At 50.6% G+C, this 24576-nt stretch overlaps 2 protein-coding genes across 2 annotated transcripts in view; one reads left to right on the forward strand and one right to left on the reverse strand.

Annotated features, from left to right (window-relative positions):
• Window positions 1-6547, forward strand: part of CLCN1 (chloride voltage-gated channel 1) — a 29206-nt gene extending 22659 nt beyond the window's left edge. The window contains exons 17-23 of the mRNA XM_004430663.3: window positions 603-847; window positions 1147-1258; window positions 1592-1671; window positions 1929-1967; window positions 5303-5407; window positions 5497-5583; window positions 6080-6547. Coding sequence (XP_004430720.1) covers window positions 603-847; window positions 1147-1258; window positions 1592-1671; window positions 1929-1967; window positions 5303-5407; window positions 5497-5583; window positions 6080-6451 — 1040 coding nt within the window. The 3' untranslated portion in view covers window positions 6452-6547. The remainder of the gene's footprint in view (window positions 1-602; window positions 848-1146; window positions 1259-1591; window positions 1672-1928; window positions 1968-5302; window positions 5408-5496; window positions 5584-6079) is intronic.
• A 1876-nt stretch (window positions 6548-8423) lies between these two features.
• Window positions 8424-17323, reverse strand: FAM131B (family with sequence similarity 131 member B). Its single transcript, XM_004430661.3, has 7 exons — window positions 17180-17323; window positions 14512-14621; window positions 14134-14169; window positions 13726-13819; window positions 13232-13429; window positions 11599-11742; window positions 8424-11404 (listed from the first exon to the last, which is right to left on the reverse strand). The coding sequence occupies exons 1-7, from the start codon at window positions 17205-17207 to the stop codon at window positions 10932-10934; spliced, it is 1083 nt and encodes a 360-aa protein (XP_004430718.1). The 5' UTR covers window positions 17208-17323; the 3' UTR covers window positions 8424-10931.
• Window positions 17324-24576: the final 7253 nt, after the last annotated feature.

A 24576-nucleotide genomic window follows, 5' to 3' on the forward strand; every position in this document is an offset into this window, starting at 1 on the left:
CTTCCTCAGCAAAAAGAGGAGGATTGGCAGATGTTAGCTCAGGGCCGATCTTCCTCACCAAAAAAGAAAAGAAAAAACTTAAGAAAATGTTCACTATAGTAGCAGAATTTTGATGAACATATAAAACATATAAGAGACCTTCTCAGGAAAAGTAGGCATTTTATTTATATCCTAGAAGGACCCAGATTCTTTAAGTGATTAAACATCAAGTATCCTCGTAGACTTCTTTCAAAGTATATTCAAATCTCAGACTATTGAAATGGCTTTTAATTTTCATTTTGGGAGGATAGGGTTGATTAGCCTATTTTAATACTAAGTTCACCTATTTGCAAACAGGCTGTATGACAGCTGCATCAAAATAAGTCACGTTAGCACCAATTAGTGTACTATGAATTGAGTTTCTAAGTGCTAAATGGGTGAAATAAAAGGGATTGAGTAAGGTCAACCCTGGAAGATTTTTGAAGCCAGTTTTTAGGAAGAGAGGGTAAAAGCTGAAAAAAGAAATGAGGGCGCTGGGCTTCTGTCCCTGACTCCATCCTCCTGAGCGGAGCAGAGGGGTGGGGATTGAGCAGACCCACAGGCTGAGCTTGGCTCTCCCCCAGATTCAATGATCCTGCTGGGCTCTGTGGAGCGGTCAGAACTGCAGTCCCTCCTGCAGCGCCACCTGTGTCCTGAGCGGAGGTTGTGGGCAGCCCAGGACATGGCAAGGAAGCTGTCGGAGCTGCCTTACGATGGGAAGACGCGGCAGGCTGGGGATGGGCGCCGTGGCCTCTCATCCCAGGGCCGACCTGAGTCCTTTGCCTTTGTGGATGAGGATGAAGAAGAAGACCTCTCTGGGAAGCCCGAGGTGACCGGGCTGGGAAGGGCCGGAAGAGCCAGATAGATGGGGCAAAGAGAGAGTAGGAAGAGGGAGGGGAGATGCTGATCATTGAGAAAGTCAAAGAGACCACTGCCCCTGGGTCCAGGGACTGAAGGAGATAAAAGTTGTAGATGATGGTACCAATGAGAATTCAAAAAGATACAGGAATTCTGAACTGGGGAGGAAGAATCGAATTAGATGGATTTCCCAGGACACCAGCTAGTAAAGGCAGGGAAGCATTAGGCAGCCTCTTCTCCAGGACTGAGAATTTTTACTATTCCTTACAGCTGCCTCCTCTGACTCCTCCTCACCCCTTTCCTACTGCTCCACTGCCCCCCGAAGAGCCCAATGGGCCCCTGCCCAGCCACAAACAGCAGCCAGAAGCACCAGAGCCTGCAGGTGAAGATTCTCCTATCATGCACCCTCACTCATGCCTTGTGGATTATCTCTGGGCTCTCCTCAACCTAAGGGCTACTACTATGAGGAGGAGTGAGGTCAGCGGATGGTGGGAGGGGGTTCCTATTCATTGAGTCTCCATATTATTGTCCCAAGGAGTGTAGGCAAGGGCTGATTCAGGAGGGTAGAAGAGAGGGTGTCCATGGAGGTGAGGCACCTAAGAAGTAGGGTCCTTGTGTAGCAAAGTGTCCAAGACCACTTGGGAGCCCCTGGCCATTTCCCCCCAGGACAGATATTGCTTTGTTTCCATTTCCATCCACTTGCCAATCCTTTCAGGTCAAAGACCCTCCATCTTTCGGTCTCTGCTGCACTGTTTGCTGGGCAGAGCTCGCCCCACAAAGAAGAAAACAACCCAGGTGAGAAGACATGTGTTGGGGGGGGCAGGGGAGGCTGGGGAAAGGGAGCTTGTCTTTGAGGAGTGAGAAACCCGTGGTCCTTAAATCAGGAGGGAGGAAGTCTCATCAAGGAGAAGTTTCATCATATGGAAGGGATGATGAGTTGGAAAGGAGGCATCTGTGGCCCTGGCCAGGGAGGGATGGCTAATGGCTAATTGCACTATAGCTGCAGTGGGAAGAAAAGAGAAAGAACTTGGACCTATGTCTTTATTCTCTAGGATTCCACGGATTTAGTGGATAACATGTCACCTGAAGAGGTAAGTAAGGAAAACAGCAACTGGGGTGGATTGTTCTGTCAAATGAAGATATTGCTCATTTTTTTCTACCTTCTTCATTGTGTTGTTTTAAGAATAAGCTGCGAGTCTAGGTGGGAAAGCATTTTGAGAGATTGGAAATGAGGTATGACTATGGAGAGAGTGATGGGCACATCACTCAGAGGTGGGGGAAACGTGCTGGTGTTCTCAGAGGGACCATCGTCATTTCACAAGAGGAAAGCTTTGAGCCTCCATGGGTAGATGGGACCATGGTGCTAAGACGAGCCTTAGATCTTTTAGACATTAGGGACATTCTGGACCAGACAGAGGCTGGTGCAGGAAGGAGGAGCATTACCTGCAGTAAAATGGCACCAGGTGGCCAGCACTTATGCGTACCAGTGTGGAAGAACAGCATCGAAACTAAAACGGGGAAATCAGCGCCTGGTGGAGGTTACTATGCTGACTGATTAGGCCTTGAGATAGTGGACAACTGGAAAATGCCAGGAAGAGAGGCTGAGAAGAGCTCCACGCTGAAGGCAAATATTGACAGTGGTTCCTCCTTAGGACAAATGCCTGTTTCCAGAAAGAGGTAGTTATCAAGTCCAGGTGAGAGAAAATCAAGCACACTGAATGGGCTTAGTTGTGAGGAGTGAACAGAATGTTGAGCGGTGACTGCGAGCAGGCAGCTGAGCAAAACTGATCAGTTGTGGGGAAACAACAACAACAAAATCCATCGGCAACCATTCCATTCAGTGAAGGAGAAGGCAGCCTCCCCACAGAGGCTGAAAAGGCAGAGCTTTAAACATATGTATCTGACAAAAACCCATGGTGGATATTATTTTAAAATGAACATCTTATTGGATATCCAGAATAAATATGCACTGAAAATTAAAAGTACCCCAGGGTTGGAGGAGCGGGTGGGGAGTGATGAGAGAGAAAGGAAGTCTTCCCTCTTTCCCCCAGCCACCCCTCAAAACACACACACTTCTGATAAGTGACTTGTGGGAAAATCAAGTGGGTGAGCACAGAGGAAAAAGGAAAACTTGCTTCTGCCCATAAGCAGGAATCAGATGGGTCCTAACTGCAATCAAGGAATGCCTTGCTGGGGTGTCAAAACCAATAATAATACCTTTTTCTTGAATACACCAAAGAGAGAAAGCCAGCTAGTTGATCAGTAAGGCCATTTAATGACCCTTGGAAATAAAGTGCAACCAGGAAAGAAGATAAATCATACATTTTTAGCTTATGTCTTTCCCAAGGAAGACATTAGGCAGCTACCAATTCCCATGTGACCCGTTGAGATGTTTTGGAGGGATAAGATCCAAAAGGAGTAAAAATTCAGGACATTTTGAACATGGTTTTCAGATTAGATCAAAATGACACGCTTGACAATATCAAGATGATACCTATGGGGATAGTGAAAGAATTCAGTTATAGGTCACCAGAAGTCCTTGCTAGGGCTTGTTTAATTCTGCTGCTCTGTTAGGAGTACACACACAGGTTGAGCTCCGGTTTTGACCTGGGGCTGAGCTTTTCAAGTAGTGGAACACACCAGACCCGAAAGCAGACATCTCCCTCCTCTCAGACAGGAAGCTGGAGGGTCCTGGAACACGGTCAGCAGTCAAGACAAGAAGTTCAGCTCCACCTCTGTGTAATCTTGGGCAAACTACTTGCACACTCTGTGCCTCTGTCTCCTCATCTGTAAACTGGGGATAATAGGGTGGTTGGAGAGGATTAAATGAGTGAAGACATGCAAAGCAAATCGAATAGTGCTTGGCACAGAGGAAGTAAGTGCTTGGTACATGCGTGCTGGAAATGGCTGTTATTGTTGTTGTTCCTCAAGGAAAGGCAAAATGCGACTAGAGAAGGCAAGAAATGATCATAAAAAGGTCCAGGAGGACAGGACCAACCAAACCAGGGTGAGCAAGGGTCCAGCTCTCAGTCCTATAAATAAATCATCTCTATAACATACCTGTTAAGTGGTCATCCGTCCTGTGCTGTGAGAGCTGGCCAAACCCTGTGTGAACCTTTAGTCAGGGAAGTTTAGATGTACACACATATTTAAACACATATACGGCCGGCCCCGTGGCTTAGCGGTTAAGTGCGTGCGCTCCGATGCAGGCGGCCCGGGTTCGGATCCCGGGCGCGCACAGACGCACTGCTTCTCCGGCCATGCTGAGGCCGCGTCCCACATACAGCAACTAGAAGAATGTGCAACTATGACATACAACTATTGCCTGGGGCTTTAGGGGAAAAATAAATAAAGAAAAAAAAAAAAAAAAACACATACAGAGTTTAGAGGAGGTATGATTGCAGTCCAGAAAAGTCAGGAAGGAACAGATGGAGAGCATACCACTGTGGACTAAACGTGACATGAGAACTAGGGGCTGATGGCCTTTGGGGATGCTCTCTGAAGCTTGAGAGGTGTAGATTTGGACAAATAGAAAAATAAATCAAGTAATACAGATTTCAGAGGGCACTGGCTGAAAAGAGATTTCAGAAAATTTTAGATTCATATATGAAAGCCAGAGCTACACGGGCTTATTTGGAATCTTAGGGATTTTGGCGTGCGGATCTAAAATCAAGAAGAGAGTTGGCCTTTGTGCCTTAATGCTTCTGTCATAGACAAAACAAAACAAACACAAATGATGGTTTTACTCAAGTCAACTCAGTGCCATGTGATCCAGTACAGCCCTTCAAATCCAGCAAATATTTGCCGGGATCTACCATGTAAAAGGCATGTGTGCTCGCTTCTTCACCACACGCAGCAACTGCTACCATGTAACACTCTCAAGGAGTTGACGTCCAGGGGGCAGAGGTGAGACAAATGCCAACACCATGCCAATTCTGAAGAGAGGCTGGCAAAGGACTATGGGAACTGAAAAAGAGGCATGGCGCCAGGAAGACAGTATGGGGGCAGCGTGGGGCAGGTAAGGGAAATGCAGGTGGTGAGAACCAATAACGCAGAAGAGGGAGGTACGTCTGAGGAACCAAAAGCAGTCTGGTTTCGCTGGAGCAGTGGAAAATAAGACTGCAAAGATGGGTGGAAATAACAAGTGTTTGGGATGCCAGGGGTGGAAGAGTTGGGGGACAAGAAGGAGCCATGTACTAAGCACCAGAAGGGGAAGGTTGACTTGGGGCCTGAAGAGGGAGGGGAGGGGAGGAAGCTGTCCCCTGGGAAGAAGGGAGGAGGTCTAGATATTTGGAAGGTCTGTGATAGTTCACTGCATATTTCAGGGTTCTGTGCTGGGGCTGGGAGGACTGTTGGGGTCAAAGCCACAGATCTGAGGTTGAAGGGGGTACCCTGACACGGGGTGCCTGCCCTCCTATCCTGACAGATTGAGGCCTGGGAGCGGGAGCAGCTGAGCCAGCCCGTCTGCTTTGACTGCTGCTGTATTGACCAGTCCCCCTTCCAGCTGGTGGAGCAGACGTCGCTGCACAAGGCAAGTCCTTGCTGACCGCTCAGGGTGGCTGGGAGGACAGGGGAGGTGTGGGGCCGGACCTGTGCTGACCTCCCGCTCTTTCCGTGCAGACTCACACACTGTTCTCGCTCCTCGGCCTGCACCTTGCTTATGTGACCAGTATGGGGAAGCTCAGGGGTGTGCTGGCCCTGGAGGAGGTAATAGGATGTGTCCCATTTGAGCAGCAGGAGGGAGGGGTGGGCACAGGACAAGGGGGTAGGGGTGGAGAGGGGATGGTTTTAGTATCTGGGAAGTCTCCCAGATTTCCCTCTATTTCTCACGAAGAGATTGGAGGGGGGCAGGTGCAACAAGGAGGAGGTGGAGAGGACTGCAAAGTCTATGATGGCCACAGTCCTGAAGGGGACATAGCTCTCCAGCCCACATGTGGCCCCGTGGTCCGCCATGGATGGCGTGGGTTTGGGGTAGGGGTTCTGGGCACAAGTCAGGGTGTCATGGGGATGTACTCTGGAGAGGGCCGTGGGAAGAGGGAAGAGATGGGATGTGTCTGAAGGAGGCCTGAAGGTCACTAGGAAGGGCCAAAAGAGGACCTGGCAGGGGCGTTGAGATTCACCGCTCTGTAGCTGGGTCTCACACTGCCCATCTTCTTTCTCTTCTCAATCCCATACCCTCTTTCCCTTTCCCTCTACTCCCCAGCTGCAGAAGGCCATTGAGGGGCACACCAAGTCTGGGGTGCAGCTCCGCCCTCCGCTTGCCAGCTTCAGGAATACAACTTCAATTCGGAAAAATCCCGGGGGCCCGCCCCCTCCTGCAGAGGCCTGGAGTCTGCCTGAGGATGGAACTGGGGCCATTGGGGCAGAGGATGTGGCTCCTGCCTCCCCAGAGACCCCCGTGCCACGCCCCTCCCCAGTGTCCCCCCTCTCCCTGGCTCCAGCCACGGCGGACAGCGAGCTAGAGGAGCTGGAGCTGGTGGAGAGTCCAGGGCTGGAAGAGGAGCTGGCTGACATCTTGCAGGGCCCCAGTCTGCGGTCCACGGATGAGGAGGACGAGGATGAACTGATCCTTTGACACCTCCCGGACCTCCTCATGAAGACTATCAATCAAGAGACTCTCACTGGAGGACAGACTTGTGTGGGAGGGGGTATGTCCTAAAGTTGGAGCGATCCTAACAATATCCTGGTGCCTCCTGGGAATTTTAAATGTGATAGTGATAGTCTTAGAGGAGGCGTCAGAATTTGGGCAAAGAGTAGCCTTGGTCAATTATTTAGGCCACGTCCCCCCATCCCCAGACAGGCAGGTGGTTCTAACCCCAGTGAAGGGCCCCTGATACTCTGTGGGGCTTCCTGAGTTTTCCCGGATTGTGGGTGGGGAATACCCTGCCTCTCTCTGCCTCCCCTCATTCCCCCGTGATGCCCCAGAGTTCTCATCCCGGTGCCTTCCTTGCCTTGCCCACCTGTCCATTAGTTTCCACAGGGTGTGGCTGAAGGGAGGCCCAGAAAGACTGTGGCCCTGTGGAGGAGGAGATGGGACCACCTCATGGCCTCGTGGACCGACGGCCCCAGAAGACACTCACAAACTGTCCACAGCCCCTCCTCTCGTCCTCCCACTTGCCCACATCCACTCCCTGAAATTTGCCTCCAGACTCCATCCTGGCTCCCACTTCTGTCCCCAGGCAGGGGCCATTACTAGGACAGTGAAATGCCAATCCCATATCCCCTTCCTTTGTCCCAATTTAAGCAGGGAAATGTGGATAAGGAGACTGTCAAGGGGAGCAGCCTGGAAGAGAAAAGGTTTCTTTGTGGAAGGCTGCATGTGGAAGGAGCAGGTGCCTTGTTGTTAAACACTCATGTCACCCCAGTGGTTTTATCTAACTCCCTCCAGCAGAAACCCATTCTATCTCACATCACAGCTTCCTCACCCTCTAGTTTCCAGGTCACTCCCTAGAAAATACGTGCCACTCCCCACTGTAGTCATTGATCTGTCCTGCCTCCAGGTCAGCTCTGCCCTTGAGCTGCTCTGGCTGGGGCTTTTCCTGCCAAGAACCAAGGCTCAGGGCAGCCAGGCCACTGGGCCACTCAGACACCAGCCCTTCTTAGACGAGTTCTCTATGTTCCTGTCAATGTGTTCAATGTCAAGATGGCAGGCCTCTCTGATGCTTCCCACACTTGAGAAGTCAGATCCTTATCCTCCCCAAATCAGCAACAGGGAGCCTGCCATTAGCTTGCCTTTCCTATAAAGTGGTCCCAGGTGCTCTGAGCATCCAGAAACCCTTGCTTCCACACCCAAGGCCTTTCTCCCTTCCTCCTGTCATGCCTTCTTCAGTTCTGCAGTTGTGTCCCCTCTCCGACATTATCCTCCTTCCCCTCCCCTGATCCCAGTCTCCATCACCCCCAAATAAGACACTCATAGTCAAAGGTGCCACCACATTCTGTTTAGTGCCATTGAACACAGCCTGTAGCCCTCTCCAACATACATCCCTTCCCCCTCCCCAGGCCAAAAGAGAGAGGCTGCAGCCCGGGGAGGGAGCCCGTGCCCACGTGTATATAATCTATAATATTTACACACAGATATTTATATATAATTCTTTCTGTAATATATGTCATAGAATCTCTCTTGGGCCTGGGGTGGGAATGTCACATTAAGAAAACATGCTAAGACTGGCCATAACAGTGGATATTCCCCAGACCTGGAAGACGGAGTATGGGATGTACAGGTGGGGGCACGGAGAAGGCAATAAACTCATTCACCAAGATCCCCTCCTTAACACAAAGACAGGAAGGTGGGGGGGAGGTGGGGCAGTGGAGGGGAGGGACGGAAGATTTGCATTTTCCTTTAATAAAGTGAATTGAAAATGAAAGTGCACCCCCCACCAAAAGAAAATCATTTAGCAAGAGCAGTTTCATTCACAATAATATAAAAACAGCCCTGTTCTGGGACTGTTGTAAAACGTGCCACACAGCCTTTACCCCCAAAGGAAAAGCAAGCCTCCCCCACCCCCCAACAGCCTCTTCCTGCACATGCCCCTCCCCTCCCCCTAAAATAGGCTGTAAGCAAACCCCATGCACCTTGCCCCCAGCACCAGAGAGGCAGGTCCTCCCTCCAGAGGAGTCCTAAGAGGGTCCCAGGCCAGCTCCTTGGGTCTTCTCCCTCTTCAGAGCGGAAGGGGAGCTCCTTGCAAAATGCAGACCCACCCTACCTCTGGTCTGTGGCAATGTGCCAGCACCGAGGATACTGAGCCCTCACTCATGTATGAACCCTGCTAGATTCCGTCACGGTTTTAGCCACCTTTCAGCAGGGACGGGTTGGCTTCCTCAGGGAAGGGAGGGAGGCGAGAACGCTGCTTTAGTCTACTTTTCCTAACTCCACAGGGCCCTGAGCAAAAGGAAGTGTAATGTATGAACTCAGTCACTGGAGTGGATGTCTACTGCAGTCTGGGGGCAGAATATGGGGCATGAAGGGGATGAGACCAAGGAGAAAAGATGATGCATTGAGAGAGCAGGTGGCACAAGGCGAGGAAACAGGGACCCTGTGGGAGGAGGGAACCGTGAGCATGCAAAACCCCAGGGACCTGCGGCAGGAGTCTAGGGCCTGAGCCAGCAGCCAGCCAGTGCACAGTAGGCCACTTCCCAGAGCTCCTAGACATGAGGTCCCGGTGCCTCCCGAGTCATATGATTAAACACAGGAGGTATCTTCTGTTCAGACAGCTTCAGATTAGATAAGTGACTCTTCACCCACCTTTGCTCACCACATCTACTCCTGTTTCCTCCAAGAACCAATCCTGGGATAGCATTCTCCCCCTCCCCTGGAAGACATGGGACCCCAGCCTCGGTTGCATTTCAGGAGCACATGTATATGAAAGTGTGGACTCAAGGCGGGGCAGGGTCATAGATGGACAGAAACACTCCAACTCTGAACCTCCTCATTCCAAAGAAATAGAAGTCTGGGCCTAGGGGTTGGGGGTAATTTGTGGCCAGGGTCTGGAAGAGGGCGATAGTGCTCCCTTCCCGGCAGAGGGTAAAGTCATAGGACCCCTGACAGAGTTTAGGTAGGACACAAGGCCTCGGAGCTGGAGACAGACGGTCAAGAGGAAGGAGGGGAGGTAGGACAATGAACCTCTTAGCTTCTTTCTCCAACCCAGGTTCTCCCTAGGTCAAAGGCTAGGGAATGGGGGACCACTGCAGCGGGGAGGGGCAGTGTGCTGGCCAGCTCCACAGCTGCTGCCTCTTCCCTCTACCCCAGTCCCCTGCCGTCAGGATCTCTTACAGAAGTGTTGGGGCTTCACGTGCTGCACAGAAGTCCCCACCAGAATGCAAACTGGGTGTGGGAGGGCAAGCAGTTTCAGGGGCTTACGCCTCACTGTAAACCCATCCTGGAAGGAAGAATACTCTGATCCTCCTCTTTTCCTCCGCAGGGGGCCTGCGAAGGGAGGAGGACACCCTCCTGGAGTCCTGGGAGGAGCTGACAAAGGGGCCAAGGGAGCCGCGTGCCCACACTGCACCTCAGCAAACAACCCACCCCGGCCGGGGCCTGACAGCACCGAACTCCTCCCTCCATCCCACTCAACCCTGAGTCCCCAAGAAGTTATAAAAACGTAGAAAAGGCAAAGAGAAAAGTGTAAACAGCTCCAGAGAATTAGGGGGTGGATGGAGGGAGACACAGCCCTCATGCTTCCCCACCTGGCCAGGACACCTGCATTCTGTGTCGCCCCCTCAGGGCCAGGGCTCCCAGAGCAGGGGATGGAAGAAGGCAGAAAAGGGAAGCCAGAGCTGGAGCAGCCAGCCCCGCTGGGTCCTTTCCCAGATCCTTAGGATTCTCCTTTCAGTCACAGGAGATTCAAGGTCCCAGAACAAGTGGCCATGTTTGTTTTGGTCTCATCAGTGACTCTGTGGTCTCCGGGCAGGCCGTGATATAAAGAATCATGTTTGTGCCCCTGTGCATCCCAGCTGCCATGCCCACCTCCTCTGTAACTCCTGGTCTCAGAAGCCAAGTCACCCACTGAGGCAGGCACTCCACCTCTAAGGAGACATGGCCTTTCTGTTGCTTCCCCTGTGCTATCGAGCCACGTCCAACAGCCCCTGAGGTCTATTCCTCATAGTAGGGATAAGCTGGGGCCACAGCCAGAGAAAACAAAGAGTCAGGAAAAGCAAGAGTAACGTAGAGAAAGGAGGCCTTCAGACAGCCACAGTCAGGCTCCTGGAAGACGAAATCAGGGAGTGAAGAACTGAGATCCAGTTGATGGCCACAGGCCACTCTGCACGCCTGTCCTCAGGATACACACTGGAGCTTCATCATCACACACCCAGCAGCTGGCAGCCGAGCAAAGTTCACAGCCATCTAGCCGCTCAGTCCCTGGACCTGTGGTTTCTACAGTGTAAGCCAGGATAAAATCCCATCCTGGCCCTCTATTTTCCCGGCGAGGACTGGCAGCTTCTGGGTTCCTCGTGGTCTTCTGCCCAGGTTTCAGCTGTACTGCTGGGGGAAGGGAGGGTATTGTTGCAGCCATGCCCCTCAAGTGGGAGTGGAAGGCAGGGCGTGGAGTGAGAGGAAGCTAGTTGTTGGCCTCGCCCTCCTCCTCATCAAAGGACTGCACACCTGAGGATGTGACATCAGACACTTTCCGGCTGAGAGCAGTAGACATCTCAGGGTCTTCTCGTGGGGAAAGTGACTCCAGGTCCCGGCACCCCGCGTCCTCTTCCTCCTCGGGGGCCAATGGCCTCTTCTCCTCCTCAGCAGGACCCCTTGCCAGGTCCACCCCACCCCCCCCTGGAGCCCAGTCAGTGTCTCCCCCCAGCAAAGGTGGAGGCTCCTGAGCAGAGTATCCCGAAGCAAGTTGGGAAGGCCCCATATCATGCAAACTAGGCTGTGAGTCATCAAACGCAGGGCCAAGATAGGATCCTGTAGCCGGAGAGGCAATGAGGGACTGGTCGCTTGCTTCCCAGGCATCTGATGACCCTAGACAGTACATGCCCTGGGACACATAGGAGTGAGGCCATCCATCCATGGGAGCTTGAGCGAGGGCATCTGGAAAGAGAATCATGGAGGTCAGGTCAGTGGGGTCACAGAATATCAAAGTCAGTGACAAAAGCACAGAGAATTGAGGGTAAGACATGGAGGAGGGAGGAGAGTAGGAAAGCTGAGATGAACAGCAAGTCTTGGAAGAATAGAGATGAATGGAGTTAGCCTACATGGGGTTGGATTCTAGAACCATCCCTCACCCTGACTCTCCATCAACTCCTGGTAGTTGTCACTGTAGTTGCAGCCCAATGGCTCCTGAGTGGAATTGACACTCACGTCCTCACCATCCATGGAAGACCAGGCCATGAGTGTGGCCTCAGAGATGGCAAACTGTTCCATGACGCCTGGGAGAAGAAATGTAGTTAGTATAAGAAACCTCCGGGAACCCTTAGACACATGCATGGGGTAGGGGGACATCAGTGCAGCGCTGTTCAATAGAAATATAAGGCAAGCCACTTATGCAATTTTAAGTTTTATAGTAGCTATATTAAAGAAAATTAAAAAGAAATAGGTGAAATTAATTTTAATAATATATCTTATTTAACTCAATATATAGAAAAGATTATCACTTCAACATATAATCCATATAAAATTATTAATGAGATATTTTACATTCTTTTATTCATAGGAAGTCTTTGAAATCCAGTTGATATTTTACACTTACAGCACATCTCCATTCGGACTAGCCACATTTCAAGTTCTCAATAGCCACATGTGGCCAGTGGCTACTGTATTGGACAGCACAGCCTTTGTATATGCCCCGAAACAAGGCAAAATCGTGGGGGACTTCCCAGAAGGTCAGACTTAGGATTCCTAGGGGAAAGAGTTGGGGGTCTTCTGGTGAGATATCCTAAGGGATTGAGATTAAGGACTTCCAGAAGTTTATCTTTGGAAGTTTTTAGGAATGGCAGTGGTAGTCAAGGACAGACGAATCTAGATGGAATGGCTCAAGATCAACAAAGAATCCCCAAGGGAGCACCATGGGATTGTAGGTCCACAGTGGTATCAAGTTGAAAGTTCAAGGGATTGGAAGAAGGGAGGGAGGATAGAACAGTGAGAATGGGTAGACTTGGGGGTCCTCCTCCTAATCCAAGCCATGAGTAAGTTGAAGCCTACATTGCTAGCTGCCCTATACTACCCTCCTACTCCCTGCATGTTTGTCTCCTCTCCCCACTGATATTTCTTCCACCGCCAACACAAAGATACCTCCCTTCTCTCCCAGATCCATCATTCTTCCTAGATATCCTATTGAGACCCAGCACAAGGGCCCAGCCACCATTGTAGGTTCACTATATGCCTGTCTTGTACCTATACTATTTTCCTGGAATGGACCCTCTTCTCTGTACCACCCTGTCCTCACCCAGGTCCCTTGACCTTCCAGAGGTTGTCACAAGTAATGAGCCCAGTAAGTGAATCCATGACTGCCATGTGCTGGTGGGCAAAGGCTAGAAAAGATCCCCAAGGCCTTCTTTTCTTTTTCCTCAAGAAACAGAAGTAGAAGCAGAGCCTTTCAGAGTCCAAGGCCCCTGCCTTTCTTTCCTATACCCAGGGGGTCCAGGGTTGGATAGTCCCACCATGTAGGAGAGAGGGCATCTGGGACATGTAGACCCACAATCCCATGTCATTCCCTCGGTTTCTGAGATGATAATAAAAATAAGTTAGAGGGCATTTATCAGAAATAACAAGTCAAAGTACTTGAAATTAGAGCTGATTGGGAAATTAAGTCTTATGGTCATCATATGGTTAGAGCCAATCTTGCCATAGGGGATCAGGAGGGAGGATCAGTCTTTGGCCATTCCCAAAATGTCTCTTGAGGGTCCAGGGAACAAGTACCTGCTAGGAAACGTGCTTCCTTCTCGCCATCGCTGAGGTCGGAGTAGGCATCGGTATCCCTGCGCACGGCCTCATGGCTGTGTTGTGGCTGAATGGCTGGTGCCTTCCCCCAGCCTTGCCACTCAATCATGTGGGCCACCCGGCCTTGCCCCATGGCTGTGGGCTTTGTCACATGGTCCTTCATGCTTCTCGAAATCCCTGAGGGGCCAGACATTCCCCACATCCTCCAGAATATCACACAATACCCATTCCAGATCCTCCCCATTATCCACACCCCAGTCCCATGGGACTCCATCCCATCAGTGGGCAGGCATCCCCTAGGACTCTGTATATGAGAGGCAGACTGGAGGATGGGAAAGGCTTGACAGAAATGGAAAATAGGTCAGGGCTAGAGGGATGAGGGTCATCTTCAGGCCTGAAGGAGCAGGGAGATGGAGACCAGGAGCCTCTAAGCATTCTCCTGCCTGGATACGTTCCCAGGTCGGGAGTCTCACCTGAGAATGATGACTTGGCCAGGGCTCCAATGCCATAGGCGTTAGAGTTTCGCTTAAGCTTCGGAAGAATGGAAGTGGTGTCCTCCATGGAGAGCTGGGATAGGGAATGTGGGAGGAGGGGCAAAGGAATAAGAGGGTATGGGGTGCTTTATATGTGGAGGAGGGTTCATGGTTTCTATAAGGAAGGATCAGAGCTAGGGCAGGTGGTAAGAAAACCATTATACCCAGGAGTCCCAAGGAGGCATATCCCCCAACCGCCCTTGAAAGTTTAGGGGGCAGGCAGAGAATCTGAGGTCTCACAGTGCCTGTTGGAGTCAGGAAGCACTGTGTTCTGTAGACAGTCTAAGGGAGAATATAAGGAAGAGGAGTTCGGGTGTACTAGGGAGGTCTGGAGGCAGCTGCACTCACGTTGATGCCGTCCCAGGAGAAATCAGTTCGGGTTTGCTGTGAGGCGAGAGGAAAAGGAGTGGGTATCCCAGGCACTTCCAGGAATGCAAACAACCCCCCCTTCCTCAGAGGGACTTCCAGAATTGTGTGAAGTAGGGAGGGCTTTCCTGAGATTAACATAGGGAATTAGGATCTGAGTGTGGAACATTTGGTTTGTATTTTGAGGGAAGTAGGAGAAATGTTCTGTAAAAGTGTCACTCTGAAGGAGTGTTTGGAATGTTGTCTTGGAATTTAGGAAGATAATTCAAGGATCAGGCAGTGAGGAGGCTTTGTTTATGACAGTTCCTGGGGTCTTTTAGAGGTCCTTTGGTGAGGGGGCAGCTGAGCAGGGGGCCTCACCTCCGTGGATGGCTGGTGGAGGCTGCTCCCATGCAGCGAGCTGGTGCTGTCCATGTTGATTTGATCGACATCCTTCAGGCCCTTCCAATCCACTGCAATCACCTCATTCCCTGAAGTGGCCACAGGGTTAGTTGCTCTACCTTCACCTCCCAACACTCCACCTGAAAGGCCCCTCCTAGGTCTCAGAATGTTGGGGCCACACACTGGGGCGACCCCTCCAGACCCCTCCCTTCCCTCCAGCTACCACTCCTTCCTCTGATTGCTCATTTCCTTTTACATCCCTACTCTCCCCAAATATTTGGTAGGAGAAATCATTATGCTGAGCCAAAATATTCAGTCTGAGCTCAACCAAGAATAGCACACTCAGAAAAAGCATTATATGGCCTTATTTATTGTTATTTGAATGGTGGGGTCAGGGGTTGGTTTTCGCAGGAAAACAGTTCTCCATTCTGTCCTGAGGAATCTGGGATGGTTTCTATATGGAAGTATGTGGGAGCTGTGCTTTTCTTCTACTGTGTTATTACACACCAGGGCAGAACATCTCGAGGGATGAGCTTCTCTATGTGCGGGCTTTATTATGTGTGAGGTGGAAGGAACGCATCTACCCCACTGGACCCTCCACAGGAGTTGGTGGAATTGTCTGACAAGAAGGATATTTGGTGGGGATAGAGGCAGGAGTTGGGTGTGTTTACCCAGAAGCAGTGAGAGCAGAGAAAGCAGAGTGAGATGGAGTCATTTCACCTGACTGTTGGGAGACAAGTGATGGATTAAAGAGGAGTGGAGGGGAACAGCAGGAGGACCGCAGGGGACTTTTTAAAATAGGAACTAAGAGCATAGGAATTCAAGTCAAAGAGAAGACAAAAGACAATGGGAGGGGGTGGACAAGGTTTGAGGGCTGACTGGGAAACTAGAGGGTCAAGGAGGATGGTTAATTGTGAAGGTGAGGCCAGAGCTGGTTGTGAAGGGTGATTGCTGGCATGAGCGCAGGGTGTGTCTATGGGAGGCTTGGGGAAGTAGTTGGGTTGTAGCGGCTGGGTAGTTGTAGAGGGATTCAAGCATCAGATGGCTGCTGAACCATCAGATCCTTTCTACAAATGAAGTTTTATGATTCTGAATTTACGGTTAGAGGTCCATTCTTGAGGAGAGAACTGAATGGGGTCTTAAGGAGGCATTCAGCATGCAATAGCATAGCTAGTGCAAAAAGAGGGGATTGTGGTTAACAGGTCTGAGGGAGGTAAGACCCCTCCAAAGTGGGCCTGCTCTCCCTTGGGGCTACAGGGGAGTGGTGAGATGGGTCAGACCAGAGGCTGTGGCTGGGCAGGTAGAGGAAAGATGGACATCTGGGCATAGAGAGCGGGAATGGGGCAGCCAGAGAACAATCTCTGAGGAGAGGAAAGATGAGGGCAGAGAGGGAGAGAGGGGAGGGGGGAGGTGGCCCTTGTAGTGGAGGGAGAGCTGAGTCAGAGCCTTGGGGGGCAGGGAGGGGTAGGGAGACAACCCGGAGAAGAGGTGAAAGCAGAGAAGGAGGGAGGTATCCATGGAAATAAATCGGGTCTCAGAGAAATCAGGCTTCCGGAGAGTGAGTTTGTTTGTAACAATAATACGAATTATTCTCTCAGCCTGCGGTCACTGGGGCGTGTGGGCGGGACAAATTGGGAGTTGGAATAGGAAAAATTGGGGGTTTGGGGGAGGGCTGGATTAATTTGTTGAGCTGTGAGAGTGGAGTGGGTGCATGGGGTGGGGGTAAGGGGGCGGTTGCAAGGCAAGGCTGAAGGGAGGAGACGAATTAGGAGGCGCCTGTTCGCCCTTCCACAGTCAAAGGTAAATAATGAGCCAGCCCCACCCCGCCAGCCCCCGCAGACAGGTGCAGTCAGGTCCCCGGGTTCCTTCCCTGGGCCGGCTCCACCCTCCTGGGAGCGGGCTCCCGACCCTTCTCGGTCCCTCGAAACCCCTGCCTCCTCCCCGCGTCCACTGGCTCTTCCCCTCCACCCCAGCTCAGCCCGGCCGCATTCCCTCCGGGCGTGGAACCCATTCCCCTCCCCGAGGCTCTTCCCGCCCCCGCCCCGGAGGGAAAATGCACGTGAACAAAGCAAATCGGGGGAGGCAGGAATGACAGAAAAAGGCAACGGAGAGGGAAAGAGATGGGGGCAAAGCACCCAAGCCAGATGGAGGCGGGGGGGTGGGGGTGCGTGCGAAAGAGACTCGGGACTGAGACTGAGGCTGGGGGTTCTTAGAAGGGGGGCTGCTCCAGAAATGGAGGGGGGCGAGGAGGCGCTGGGGAAGGCAGAGTGAGGCGATTGGCCTGGAAGCGGAGGGTGAGGAGACTGGAGAGTAGGGGAGAGCGACGGAGGAGAAAGAGGAGGTTGATGGATAGATGATGGAGAGAGGGACCGCGCCTGCGGGAGGGTGATGGAAGGAAGCTGGAGGGAGAGGGAGATAACGAAAAGAGCCATAGGGATGCAAGCCCTGGAGGAGCGAAAAGAGAGCAGGGAGGAGAGAGGAATGGAAGGACCGCGAAGCCAAGGAAGGAAAGTGAAGGAGTGAGGCCGGGCAGGGCGGGCGCCGAGAGAGGTCCCCAGAGGGGCGCGGAGAGCGGTGGGGGAGGGGGCCGGAGGACCGGACCCGGCCGAGCCCGCCCCCGCCTGCCCCCGCCCGCCGTGGTACCCACCCACGGTCCGGGAGCCGATGCAGCCCATGGCTCCGGGGCCTTCAGGGCCGGGCCCTCAGCGCCGCGGGGCGGGCGCCGGGGGGAGCACCGGGAGCCGCGCCGCCGCCCCAGCCGCTCTGCAGCGCCGCGGCTGTCTCCGCTCGGCTCCGCTCCCCCCTCCCCTCTCCATCCCTCCCCACGGCAGCCTCCGTCGCCGCCGCCGCCGCCGCCTGGCTCCCCCGCCCCGGCTCGGCTCGCGGCCGGGGAGGGGGCGGCCCGGGGATTGGCTGCGCCCGGCGCCTCCCCGCCCCTGCCCCCGATCCCGCCGCCGCGCTCCCCGCGCACCGCGCGGCGCTCCCCCGGGTGCCGGGCTGTCGGCGGGGCCTCGCCGCCGCTCCCCTCCACCTGCTCTCCCCCAGCTCCACGCGGGGGCTCCCGGCCGGGTCCCCGCTGGGCTCGCGCCTGGGGGCTGCGGAGACCCGGAGAATGCCCGCCTCGGGTCTCAGGAGCCGGGTAAAGAACCCCGGGCCCACCCTTCGGTTCTGGGTGATTGATTTTGAGGGTCAGGGTTGGGGATGCCCAGAGAGAAAGTGGGGTAGCGGTGAGAATAACGCCTGGGTGAAAGGCCTTGGCCGCCAAATTCCGCAAACACTTGTTTTCTTCCTGGGGCTGCATCTGGGACACAGCGGGAGCGTGACTGCTTGCTGCTCTGCGCTTCCTGTGCGCTGTCGTGTCCACCCAAACAGATCGCGAAGTCTTTGCAAGTGGATCGTGCATTAGACTTCCCTGTGCTCGGCGCTCCCTGGAAATTCGGGGATGAGTGTGGGAATGGTGCAGATAATCTAACTCCAGGCCTGACTGGGGTTGTTGGAGTTGAATGAAGGTAATTTAATCCCACCTAGAGTGAAATAAAAATGTCAGGACCGGGGGCTGGCTAGAAGTCATAGTTTTAAATCCAATTTAACTTTTCTGAGCCTTGGTCTTCTCTGACAAATGAGAGCATGGATGTCACAAAGTAGTCAAGAAAGGGGATTTTTGCTCTCTGGCTAATGGGGACGGGTCAGGTAGGTACCAAGGGCCTCCTGGGTAAGAGGTATGAGAAAGAGAGATGGAAGTGGCAAGGGTCACGTGGGCATTATAGTTACAGCAGGCAAGAAGTAGAGTCCAGAAAAGTCCCATGGAAAGGGCAAGGAGACTTTTTCTACGCAGTACCCAGAAAACGCAGATTGTGAGAGAGCAGACCCAGTTAGTGCCACTGAACAGAAGCAAAGGCTAATCCAGGGTCTGTTTGCTCCCCACGTGCTTTTATGTCCCTCCTGCGGTTGGACAGGGAGCAGAGCAGTGGGCCAGGGGTCCCTGGTGTGGGCATGTAACAGGGAGAGAGACCAAGTCCTATGGATGCAACTTTTTAACCTTTAGCTTATGAATGGGGAGACACCCTTTGGGGTGATAAGGACTACATTCTGTGGAATCTCAGAGAAGAGATATTGGAGAAGATGCTAATAATCTAATTGCAGATCTGGGAGATAGGATTATGAGAGAGAACTGATCTTTGGTCTTTGTGCGTAAAGAAATAAACCAAGGGCCGGCCCCATGGCTAGAGGTTAAGTGCGCACGCTCTGCTGCTGGGGGCCCCAGTTTGTATCCCTGGCGTGCCCGGATGCACCGCTTGTCAAGCCATGCTGTGGCACTGTCCCATATAAAGTGGAGGAAGATTGGCACGGATTTTAGCCCAGGGCCAGTCTTCCTCAGCAAAAAGAAGGGGATTGGCATGGATGTTAGCTCAGGGCTGATCTTCCTCACAAAAAAAAAAAAAGAAACAAAGAAAGAAACCAGAGGCCCACCCAGTGGCTTAGTGGTTAGGTTCCCACGCTCCACTTCAGCTGCCCTGGGTTCACAGGTTCGGATCCCAGGTGCGACATACACACCACTCATCAAGCCATGCTGTGGCGGTGTCCCATATACAAAATAGAGGAAGATGGGCACAGATGTTAGCTCAGGGCCAATCTTCCTCACTAAATAAATAAATAAATAATAAAAATAAAAATTTTTTTTAAAAAGCCTTAAAAAAAAAGAAAGAAACCAAATTTACATCTATAAAACCATGAGAGAGAAGAGAGAATAGTCAGTTGTAGGTCTGCCTAGATTTTAATTGTCCAGTATAATTAGTGGCAAGATCTGATACCTTCTTTTGACAGTGGAGAGAACTAGGAAGTATTTTTTCCCATATCTACAATTGTTAGTTATACAAAAGAATTATCAAATGGTTTCTGCCCTCCTGGAATATATTGTTTAGCTGTGAAGGAAAGAAAATAGAAAGATGGTAAAAAAGAAGAAGAAACAAACTCTATTACTACAGCAGTGCCACCCAAACCCCTATTGTTTGAGGAGAGAAATCATTGATGGGGAATCTCCAGGTCAGGAGACAATGGGCCAAGTGGCCAGCTCTGCTCACATTTCCCACCTGCAATTGCTCTCCCCTCAGGGTGCTCTGTGATTCCACAGCTCCCACTATTACTCTGGTCCAAGACATGAATATAAACCTTCCCCTTGATCCCCTTAGCACAGCTGTATAAGGCTGGATTTGTCCAAATGATTTAAGTCAAGTCAGTACAAGGGGTTCCAAGTCTTAAAGACTCAGTCCTCTCCCACATTCTGTCTTAATGGTATTTCCTGCACCTGAAAAAAGTAGAATATCATAGCACAACGCTGGCTTGCTTCCTTCCTGCCTCTTGTACAGGATCCTTTTATTTCTTACCAGTTAGAGGCATTCTCTCAGTCTCTTTGCCATCTTCTGAGCCAAGGTCAAAGATTCCAGTTCTGGTATGAAAGGGAACAACCTTTCTGGAGGACAATCTGACAGCACTGATCAAAAGATCTTTAAAATATGCATTGCTGTTGTTATTGTTACTAAATTGTGACACAGCTATTCCATTTTTAGAAATATTCTAAGGAAATAAAAATAGAATGTGGACAAAAATTTGATCTACAGCACTCGTCAGCACTATTTACATAATCATGAAAGACTGTACACAACCCACATGTTCAAACATGGGGATTAATTAAATAAGTTATGGTATATGCTTATAGTAGAATACTATGCAGCCATTAATAATATTTTATAACTGTTGACAGAAAATTATGCGTGATATATTGTGACATTATAAAAAAGTAGACTATAATATAAGAGTTAGAGTATATCATTTTTTGTTTAAATCACACACACACACATATACATTTTTCTCCTGCCTTTTTTCAGGCTTTCCATCCCAAGTAATTTATGGGATTCCCTGAGGAAAGCCTAGGTTTTACAAATGTCCAACCCCACTCATTGGTTACAGTTTAGCCCTCAATGAAATCATAATATTAACTAGCCCATTTCCAATGTCTAGAAATATAGGACTTTGGCAGAATGCCCCAGGATGGTGCTGGCACTTCCTAACTGGTCCCCTTTGGGACACAACCCCAAGGTGAAATTATGCTTCCATCCTCTCCGTGGTTGCTGCTTCACGCTCGTAATCTCCTATGGATAGCTCTTGGATGGAAGGAACAAACCAAGTTCAGAGACAGTACTGTCTAAAACAGGGACTCTTGTCCCAATATCCATGGACAGAATCCAGAGTCCATAACCTTGGATGGGATAACTTACATCTTTATGTTCACTAACTTGTAACTGAAATTCCCCACGTACTTCAGTTATGCACATAGGCAGCAAATCACAGTAGTAAAAATTAGTAGTATTAGAGGAATTGTAGGTGTCTTTATCACCCATAAAAATCACAGATATTTCTATTATACAACAGTTGATGCCAATTTCTTACAACATCCTTTCTGTTCATCACTATTTTGAAATTATAGTAGTATTGAACTTGCCTCTACATTTTTTTTCCTTTTTTTTTTGGTGAGGGAAATTAGCCCTGAGCTAACATCCGATGCCAATCCTCCTCTTTTTGCTGAGGAAGGTTGGCCCTGGGCTAACATCTGTGCCTGTCTTCCTCTACTTTATATGGGATGCTGCCACAGCATGGCTTGACAAGTGGTGCGTCAGTGCGCACCTGGGTTGCGAACCTGTGAACCCCGGGCCACCGAAGTGGAGCGTGCCCACTTAACCGCTGCACCACCAGGCCGGCCCCTACATTTTCTTCTTTAATGCTTTTATAAAGAAACAGATATATTATTATATCACAATATTATAATAACTGTACTTTTATATAATTAGTTCCCTTTGCAATCCTATGTATTTTATTTTATGCATTTAGTATAATTCTGAGAGGGAAACCATGGATTTTCCAGATTGACAAGGGTCCAGGGCACAAAAAAGTTTAAGAACCGCTGGACTCTAAATACATATTTGCTGGGCCGGCCCTGTGGCTTGGTGGTTAAGTGCGCGCGCTGCGATGCTGGTGGCCCGGGTTCGGATCCCGGGTGCGCATCGAGGCACCACTTCTCCGTTCATCCTGAGGCCGAGTCCCACATACAGCAACTAGAAGGATGTGCAGCTACGACACACAACTATCCACTGGGGCTTTGGGGGGAAAAATAAAATAAATAAAATCTTTAAAAAAAATAAAAAATAAAAAAATAAATAAATAAATACATATTTGGGGGAGGGTCTCTAATTATTCAGGAGCTTAATAATCCTGTTAATAGTAGCAACTTAAATGACCAAGATAACAGTCCATTTTGAAGCCTGAGTCCGCAAGAACAAAGATGTGTCCCTTTTATCTGCAGGACCCAGAGAGCCACACCAAAGCTTCGTACCTGTCCCCAGCATATGGAGAGGCAGCTCGAAAGCACAACAGCTTAATAAAGTATTTCTGTTGTTTTAATGGGAGACACTAGATCACAGTTAATGGCCTATGAAAATCCAACTGAGAGGGAGAGGTTCGAAGGACAAGAGAGAGAGGAAGATCAATGACACTCAGCGTAAATTCCTAAGGCAGCCCCAAGGGACGGGAAAAAAGCTCAGGGAGGGGGTTAGGCTGAAATGGAGGAGCCAGCTCCTCTATTCTAACGGAAGGAAAGATGGGGCAGATGCCGGCAGGTCACACGTTTGCTGTCGGGAAGATGAGGGATTCCTGCCTGATGGCATCTATTTTCTCTGAGAAGTAGGAGGCGAGATCATCTACTAAGAGTCTGGGAATTGAGGAGATAGAGAATAAGATAATAATAAGTAATACACAAATATCATTTTATAGTTGACAAAGAGTTTTCAATCTCTTACAACAACCCAATAAAGAAGTCATTATCTTTTCACTGCAGTTGAGAAAACTGAGGGTAGAGGCCGATTTACTTTCTTTTCCCCAAGATTACCAAGCCGGAAAGAGAAGGAGCTGGAGCTTAAACTCAGCCCCTCAGATGGAAATTCATCCTAGATGCTGTAGGAAAAGCTTCACTTATGTGTTTTTTCATTTGAATAATTAGAGTTACTTGGTTCAGGAAGTTTTATTTGATATATGTTCTTTCACTCTTGTCTTTCTTTTAAGGTGGGACCATAAGCTGAAGAGAGGGATACATCTATCTACATTCCTAAATTTTGAAATGGAAAAGCAACAATCTTTCCTCAGGGTGACTTGCAGCCCTGCTGTAGGTCTTGGGTGCCGTCACAAAGTACTGATGACGGGAGTGTCTCAGTTCCTACCTGTCAAAGTCTATGTGTATCAGAGTCTCTGTGTCTCAGGGCAACAGGGAGATGACTCAGGCCGCCCCCAAGTTTTGTCAGCTTTGGGGCAGCTCTTAGGAGCTCACAGGAGGCCCCAGAAGTGGGCGTGCTGAGACTGGAGAACCTTGGTAAAGGGCTGGCGTTGATCGTTTGGCAACAGTGTACCTGGAGTAGCATGGAGGTCTCGGTGGAAATCAGAAGAGTCTGAGAACGAGTGGTGACGGAGGTCTATATTCCTTTAAATGGGAGTGATTTCCTTAATACTCAGTGAACAGGAAGACAAAGAATAGGGCTTAGGGGTTAGATTGCTGACACATAGGGGCAGACTCAGAGCTAAGTCACGGATGGGTGGGGGTGTCGGTAGTGTGTAAATTGTTATCTCCACAGAGTAGCAAGCGGCCATGGAATCTGTGCTGGTGGTCTATGGAGTTCTCTTCCCTACCCCACCCCCACCTTCAGGTGGATTCTAGAGTAATCAATAGATAAGGTTCCTGGCCTTTATGCCAGGGCAGGGCTCTTCCTGGGCAGTGCAATTTTGCTAAGGAAGGACATCTCAGGGCAGCTGGTTATATAGGATGACACATCCCATAGCAAAAGTTCTCTGGTTTCAGTGTTGGTGGTGGGGACAAAAAGGCCTCATTTGACCAATCTCTGATCTGTTGGACCCTGAGGAACATAAAACCTTTTAGACCAGCATAGGTTATTGCTCATTTGACTTTTGGATGAAGTTTGAAACCTTTGCAAAATATTAGGGATCTAAGGTGAGCTCATTCCAGTGTGTAGTGAGATAAGGAAGCCTGGCAGCACATGCAGTGGTGGCGAGCTCTCTCTCCGTGGTGCAATCCCCAGAGACCCACCACCATGCATGAGGCAAAGCCTCCTGCACCAGCAAGGCAGGTCAGCATCACAGAATCCACATTGGCAGGATCCTGTGGTTCCATTCAGTGGAGGAGAATGTCCAAATAAATGTTTCCCTGGTGACTCTAATAGAGTCTATTCTTTAGATTATCAGGAGAATGCATTTGTCCCATCTTTTCTTTGAGAAGCAGGCCTGCCGGAAAGCGTGGAAGAGAATCACTTCAGATTTGGGGGTTCCATCCAAACATTCTGATGAGAAAGCCCAGGCCAGGGGTTCTGCGCTAATGGGATCATTTATCCCTCTCAGAGAAGGGGATGGTTTGGTCCAGAGGTCCTGGAACAATGTTGGTGCTTTACTGCTGCTTCCTGTCAGGCCCCAAAGCACAGTCAGGGCCTCAGGGTACCATCATCATGTCCAGGTCACAGGCAGCTGCAGACCTGTCAGAATGCCAGGACCAAGGAGGCAGGCCTAGAGTCTGGGCAGCCATGAGTCAGAGGCCAGGTAAGCAATAAAAAGTGGAGGTCATCAATCCTAGGGAGCTGGACCAGATGGGATCTTCAGAAGTCAAGTGAATACTCAGCACTCACAAATCTCAGAGCCACTGACAGAGAAAGGGAAGAATTAATCGTCGGGCGGTTGCTCCTTCCAGCCTCGGTGACCCTACCTGCCAGCATCATACTCCTCCCTCCAGGAGGACCAGTGAGAACCTGGAATTGGAAGGCTTGTCCCTGAGCATGGATAGCTTCCTGGCTAGTATTTATGAACTCAGGGGAGAGGAGCAGCTGATGTCACATCATGCCTCTGGAGCTTTCTCACCTCCCCTGCTGGCACCCCTTAGGCCCCACCCTTATGCGGAGCTCCTCCAGGAGAGATACCCTGCCTGTGCTTGTAAGGCAT

The sequence above is a fragment of the Ceratotherium simum genome, chromosome 1 (genome assembly GCF_057802395.1).
Source record: "Ceratotherium simum simum isolate JZ-2026a chromosome 1, ASM5780239v1, whole genome shotgun sequence".
NCBI lineage: Eukaryota > Metazoa > Chordata > Mammalia > Perissodactyla > Rhinocerotidae > Ceratotherium > Ceratotherium simum.